This window comes from Poecilia latipinna, unplaced genomic scaffold, assembly GCF_001443285.1.
Source record: "Poecilia latipinna isolate Pla-1442-1.1 unplaced genomic scaffold, P_latipinna-1.0 Scaffold2829, whole genome shotgun sequence".
Classification (NCBI taxonomy): domain Eukaryota; kingdom Metazoa; phylum Chordata; class Actinopteri; order Cyprinodontiformes; family Poeciliidae; genus Poecilia; species Poecilia latipinna.
This window is the reverse complement of record NW_015115445.1, coordinates 17,034-23,993: the sequence shown is the minus strand read 5'-3', so window position 1 is coordinate 23,993 and position 6,960 is coordinate 17,034. Positions and strand designations below refer to the sequence as shown.

Below are 6,960 nucleotides of genomic sequence, written 5' to 3'. Positions count from 1 at the left end.
TGTCAAGTTAAAACAGCAAATGGTGCATTTGTGGGTGTATTTGCTATCTCCACCCAACTGGCACATGCATCAGAGAGAATCAAGTGCACCCATCTCTCTCACACTCAAGCCTTCAGAAGCCTATAAGGTAACTTAGCACAGCTGTGCTCAGAGTGATCTCTACAGACAAAGAACCTCGGCTTCAAGCTTCCACAAAGACACCACTGGTAGGAATTGGACATTATGCACAGTTTAAATCATTTCATCTGCATTCAGAAGACCAAATTAGCCTTGGTGGTGAAATTGGTTTTATGTGTTTAGAATGTAGTTTGTTTATTTGTTCATTCACTGTTAACTTAAAAATAGATTGGTAATATTTGGTAAACTGCTTAATTAGCTCATTGTGATTTGTAATTTATTTTGGTTAATTTGTTTGTAGGTTTTCAACCCGCTTGGTGACCTCTCTGTCTACTCTGACCACTCAAACAAAACCATGGTGGTCTTGTATTGTAAACTGAAGTAATTTAAAGACAAAAGAAAAGAGAAATAAAAAGATGTCGCTGAGATGAGTTGTTTCTGCGTCTCTTTGGAGGAAGAAAGCTTTTTCAAGTTTGGGCAAAAGCCGAGGTGGTTTGAAGAGGCCAAAAAACTTGACAGTTGAAAACCAGTTGGAAATCAACTGAAGATCAGATGACAGTGAAGTCCTGAGAAAAGAGCTTCAACGAATCAACTCAAGGAGGAACATCAGGTCATCTCATCTATACAATCCACAATGGCTGAAGAAATGTTTGGAAAGTCAGTGAAACAATTGAAGCTGGATCGCACCATGGCAAAGTCTTCCTTCACCAAGCAAGCAAACTTCCTGAGCAGAAAAGCTTCCAACATGACAGAGATGGAACTGCGAGAGGAGTTTAAAAAGCTAACTTCTGATGCCAGACATGTAAGTGATTCAAATGATGATTACGAAGCTGGACTACTGGCAGAGGTGGGAGATGAAGCTGGTGAACTTGATAAACAGCAAAAAGCTGATTTGGAAAAGACTATTAATGACTGTGAATCAAAATTAGAAGAAGTCAAACAAATAGTTCGGTCTCATTTGTGGAAAAAATATGGTCAAGATGAACTCTATACTGCAATCCAAGAGGCAGAAAAGGCATGTAATGATGCTTCTGACATAAAAGTTTTAACTGTGAACAAAAGTGCATATGAAGTGCAGCTGTCCTTTGTGGAGAATGTGATCCAGGAATCTACTAAAAGTTTTGTGACCTGGGAAATGTGGATTCCAGTAGAAGAAAGGGACAATATAGAAGACAGAGTAAAACAAATGAAATTGATGAAAAATAAACTTCAAACAAGAAAATCGCAGTTTGCCATAGCACAAATGATTGCAGAGGAGAAGAGGAAATCAGATGCTGCTCAATCAGACCTTACATCTTTACCTATACTAGCTCAACCTGCACCCAGTGTAAAAATCAGACCCATTTGTCTACCAAAATTTCATGGCTGTAAAAGGAACTTTCACAGATGGAGAAAAGACTGGGAAAGTCTGCAGAAGCAGGGAGAACCAAGTGGCTCAGTGGAAGTGAAAAAGTTTCAGTTGTTGGATAGTGTAGATGAAAGGATCTGTAATGAATTACACCTGCCTGCTTATGATACTGCTGCAGATATGTTCCGAGTGATGGAAAATAGGTATGGCGACAAGTCAAGCATTGCTTTGGAAATTATTGAAGAGCTTGAAAAGACTCCACCCCTAAAAGCAAATCAGCCTAGGAAAGTGATAGATCTTATTCAAGAAATTGAAAAGGCTCTAGCTGACTTAACAGAGTTAGGTAACATTGGAGCAATGAAAAATCCTCTGGTTATTAAATCTCTAGAGAGTAAACTACCTGATGTTATAAAGAGAGACTGGCTAGTTTTTATGGTTAATCCTGCCAATGCAGTTACACCAGATAACCATTTTGATAGTCTTCTCAAATTTTTAAAAACACAGGAAGAAGTTCTAGAGAAATTAGAGCAACTTGGAGTGAGTGAAAAGGCTGAGAAGAAGTTTGAGAAACGACATGCTTTTACTCGATCCACAAGAAAGAATCATGCCTGTATTGTGTGTGGAGACGCAAGACATGGAGATAAAATATTCTTCTGCAAGCAGTTCAAAGCAATGAATGTACCTGAAAAGCTCAACATTGTAAAGACGTTGGACATATGCAAAAGGTGTTTGAGAAAGCATGGAGATGCTGATTGCATCAACACTTACCTTTGTAGAAATAAAGATTGTAAGAAAAGAAGCTTTTCAGATCACCATTTCCTCCTTTGCCCAAAGGGTGAGCTTACAAAGGTTGAGACCGATAAACCAAGAAGGAAAAATAGACTGACAGAAGAGCAGGAAAAATTCATAGCTGGACTTTCACCAGAACTAGCAGGAGAATGCAGAAAAGCCTTTTCAAATGTGACTGCTTCAACAAAAAACACAAAGTGTGAAGCCTCTGGGCTTATGGAGTCATATGGACTAAAAGAGCAACCTGTCATTCTAATGCTATTGGAAGTCACTGCGAACGCAGGCCAGAAAATTGGCACTTTGATTGACTTGGCTTCTGATACTAATTACATTACTCATCAAGCAGCTAAAAAGTTGAGCCTAGAAGGTGAAAACATAACATTAGTTGTTCATGGTGTTGGGGGAATGTCAGTCAAAGTTAGAACAAAGAGATACCTGTTAAAAGTGAGAGTTAAAACCCCCAAAGGCACAGTGAAAGCTCACCAACTCATTTGTTATGGACTTAGTGAAATTGCTAAAGTGCATAAAGTCATTCAACCACTGCAGCTGCAAAAGTTTTTCCCAGATGTTGGCCTGGAAGACCTTAAAAGACCAGATACCATTGAGCTGCTAATAAGCCACAGAGAAGGCAGACTGGCCCCTCAAAGAGTCAAGGTTGTTGGAGACCTGGTCCTGTGGAACAGTCCACTCGGCATGACCGTGGGAGGAGCTCATCCGGATCTTTGTGAAGACGTCGACGTGGCAGCACACAGGTCAGAAACGCACTTTGCTCGTTCTATGCGCATTGCTGCTGTAAAGTATAAAGAAGTCTGCAGTTTCGAAGAAGTTAAAGCAGAAAGCAAAAACACAACTACCAATAAAGAGTTCATTGATTGGTGGAGGTGGGAGAGCATAGGAGCAGCTTGTGAACCAAAGTGTGGTGGATGTCGCTGTGGGACATGTCAACCAGGTGGGAAAGATATGACATTAATGGAGGAGAAAGAACTTGAAATAATTAAACAAGGTCTTACCTATGTGCAGGCAGATAACCACAGTGATGCTCCCCACTGGGATGCAAAGTATCCTTGGATTGTAGAACCCGTTTGTCTTCCCAATAACAGGAAAAGTGTTGAATCAACTTTCTTAAGAACAGAAAGACGATTAAATAAAGAGCCTGAATGGAAAACTGTCTATGCAAACCAGGTGCATGAAATGGTGGAGAGAAAAGCAGCAATAAAATTAACAGAAGACACTCTAAACAACTGGAAAGGACCAGTATGGTATGTAAACCATCAGGTGGCGCCAAATCCTCATTCTGTGACCACTCCTGTGCGTTTAGTATGGAACAGCAGTCAAAGATTTGAAGGTCTAAGTATGAATGATATTCTGCTGAAAGGTCCTGATGTTTTAAATCCCATTCGTGCTGTTCTACTCAGGTTCAGAAGGGGACTGCATGCTGCCCTGGGAGACATTAAAAAGATGTATAACTCTGTGTGGCTAGAGGACCTGGAGAGACATCTACACAGGTTCCTCTGGAGAGACGGCTCAGAAGAGGAGATCGGTGAGTTTGCCATTACCAGAGTTAACATTGGGGATCGACCTGCTGGATGTATTGCCCAAGTAGCAATGCGAGAGACGGCAAAACTGCCCATGTTTGACAGCTGTAAAGAGGAGCGGAGGATCCTGGAAGAAGACTGTTATGTCGATGACATTTTAACATCTGACAATGACCCAGAACTTTTGCATAAACACATTAAGAAGGTGGAAGAGATCTTACAAGCTGGGGGATTCTGTTTGAAACCATGGGTCCTATCAGGTCAAAGTGGGAGGCAAAAAATGTCCTTACCTAGCAGAGACAAAATCCTTACACTCCCTAATCAGTTGAAAGAGGATGATAATAAGGCTTTGGGAGTGGGATATCTGGTGGAGGAGGATAAATTATATGTGATGACATCAATTAACTTCTCAAAAAGGAGGAAAAAAATGAAGATGGGACAAAACCTAGAAGAAGGAGAAGTGAGAGTAAATACTCCAAATCCTCTCACTAGGAGAGAACTCCTTAGCCAAGTAGCTAGTCTTTTTGATCCCATTGGGCTAGTCACACCCACCAAACAAAAAGGAGCCATTCTAGTGAGAAAGGCTTTTCAAGAAACCAGAACTGCAGGCAAAGCAGGTGATACTTGGGATCAACCACTTTCTGATGGGCTAAGAAATGAAGCCATTGAATTGTTCCAGGAGTATGTTCGCCTGGGCCAAATTAAATTTCACAGGAGTTTAACACCAATCAGTTGGATTGGAAAGCCCATTGGAATAACTTTCTCTGATGGGGGTGACAAAAGTTATGGCGCAGTTCTATACTTTAGATGGGAGACAGAGCAAGGGATCCAAGTGAGACTTGTAGAATCCAAAGCAAAACTTACTCCACTTGACCAGAAAGGAGAACCTGTAAAAGCAGAAATTTGTGGTGCTGTGTTTGCAGCTCGTCTGAGGAAGTATGTTGGAAAGCACAGTAGGATGGAAATTGGAGGCTGGTACCATCTTCTAGACAGCCAAACTGTGCTAGGAGCCATTCAGCGTGACAGCTATGGGTACCAAACTTTCTTTGCTAACAGAGTTGATGAAATACAGAAAACTGGGCCTGTCGCAGATTGGTGGTGGATTCCAGGTGAGCTCAATGTTGCAGACATTACATCAAGAGGAGCATGTCCTGAGCACCTCCAAGAGGACTCACAGTGGCAAAATGGACCAAAATTTTTGTTGCAACCTATTGACCAATGGCCGAAAAGATCTGCCAAAGACATTGTTATAAGTGCAAAAGAAGGTGTTGAAAAACTCCAAAGAAAAGCTTTCTCAGCAGTAACAACTAGAGCACAGTCTAAGCAAACTAAAGAAAAATTGTGTGATGAGGAGGTGACAAAGAATGCTCTAAAAGCTACAGAGTGTAAAGAAAAGGATAGTGACCTCAAAATCTCACCTCTTACATTCATTGCCAAGCAGTTAATTCAAGAGAGAAGATACAGCAGTCTTTCTAAACTAGTCAGAGTTATTGCATGGGTGAGAAGAGCTGTTGAAAACTGGAAACTCACTTTAGAAAGCCACCATAGTGGCAGAAAAGTGAAAGTAAAAATTTCAACAGACATCAAACAATCAACCATCCATCCCGGGCTTAGTGTTAAAGAGTGTGAGAATGCACTGAGAGAGGTTTTTCTGGCTGCACAAGAGAATACCTCATTCCATGACACAACTTTAAACAGACTAGTTGTGTTTAAAGAACAAGATTCTGGACTTCAGGTATGTGGGGGTCGTATTCAATCCTTTAATGAAGACAGAAGAGCTGTTCCCATTTTACCATATGACTCATGGGTATCCACATTGGTTGCTCTTGAAGCTCATGAAGTAAATCATGAAGGTATTGCTGGAACATTACTGCAGATGAGGAAAAAAGCATGGGTGGTGAGAGGCAGAAGATTGGCTAAAAAAGTTGTGGATAACTGTGTGACGTGCCGGAAAATCAGGGCAAAAAGATGTGAACAGATAATGGGTGATCTTCCACCAGAACGAACACTGCCTGCCAGACCATTTGAGTTTACTACTATTGATCTATTTGGACCTTATGAAGTGAGGGATGAGGCCCGGAAAAGAGTTAAGCTGAAAGTGTGGGGCATCATCTTCTGTTGCATGTCATCTAGAGCTATTCACACAGATCTTGTAAGCGATCAGTCAAGTGAAGGCTTTTTGTTAGCATACCAAAGATTTACAGCCTTAAGAGGACATCCAAGGAAGTTATGGTCAGATGGCGGAAAAAACTTTATTGGAGCTAAACCTGTCCTGGCTGATCTTTATCTGTTTTTGGACCAATTAAACAAAGAGCAAATTCAACATAAAGCTTTGGAACATGGAACTGAATGGAGCTGGAAAATACACCCTGCAGACTCCCCCCATAGGAATGGGGCAGCAGAAGCAGCTGTAAAGATAGTCAAGCAAGCATTGCACAATCTAGGATCAGATGGAGTTTTCACATGGAGTGAATTTCAAACATTCCTGTATATGGCAGCTAATCTGGCTAATGAAAGACCAATAGATGCAAGAACTCAGTCGAGAAGACTGCATAAGCTACATCACACCAAACTCTCTGCTGCTTGGAAGAACTGATCTAAAAAGTGATAACTGTGGATTTGACTTTAAAAGTTATCCACTCAAGAGATTAAAGTTCATTCAAACAGAAGTGGACAGATTCTGGAGAAAATGGAGTCAACTAGCTGGACCAAATTTGTTTGTCAGAAGTAAATGGCATTCAAAGAAGCGAAATGTTGCTGTCGGAGACATTATTTGGCTTGCAGACCAGAATGCTTTGAGAAGTCAGTACAAACTTGGCAGAGTGATCAGTGTAAACAGTGACGAAAAGGGGACTGTAAGAGATGTACATGTACGAACTTATCCAAGTTACCCTGTACCACTTGTGAGAGCTGGAGGACAAACAAGGAGGACGAGGAAGGAACTTCAAATGAAGATACCCTCAACAATACTTCACAGAGATGTAAGGCGCATTGTTGTGTTATTGCCAATAGAAGAACAAGAAAACCCTGCTGGGACAAGATCTGGTGAAGAGAGAGAGGCGTGACCTCCTTGGGTTCAAAAAACCAGGAGCTCAAGTGGGAGGTGTCAAGTTAAAACAGCAAGTGGTGTATTGGTGTGAGTGCAATACCATCTCCACCCAGCTGGCACAT

General features: G+C 41.3%; 1 protein-coding gene across 1 annotated transcript; it reads left to right on the top strand.

Annotated features, from left to right (window-relative positions):
• Positions 1-6: 6 nt before the first annotated feature.
• On the top strand, positions 7-6,385 carry LOC106939318 (uncharacterized). The gene is made up of 2 exons (XM_015021683.1): positions 7-919; positions 3,670-6,385. Exons 1-2 carry the CDS (start codon positions 909-911, stop codon positions 6,383-6,385), a joined length of 2,727 nt encoding a protein of 908 aa, XP_014877169.1. The 5' UTR covers positions 7-908.
• The last annotated feature ends 575 nt before the right edge of the window (positions 6,386-6,960 follow it).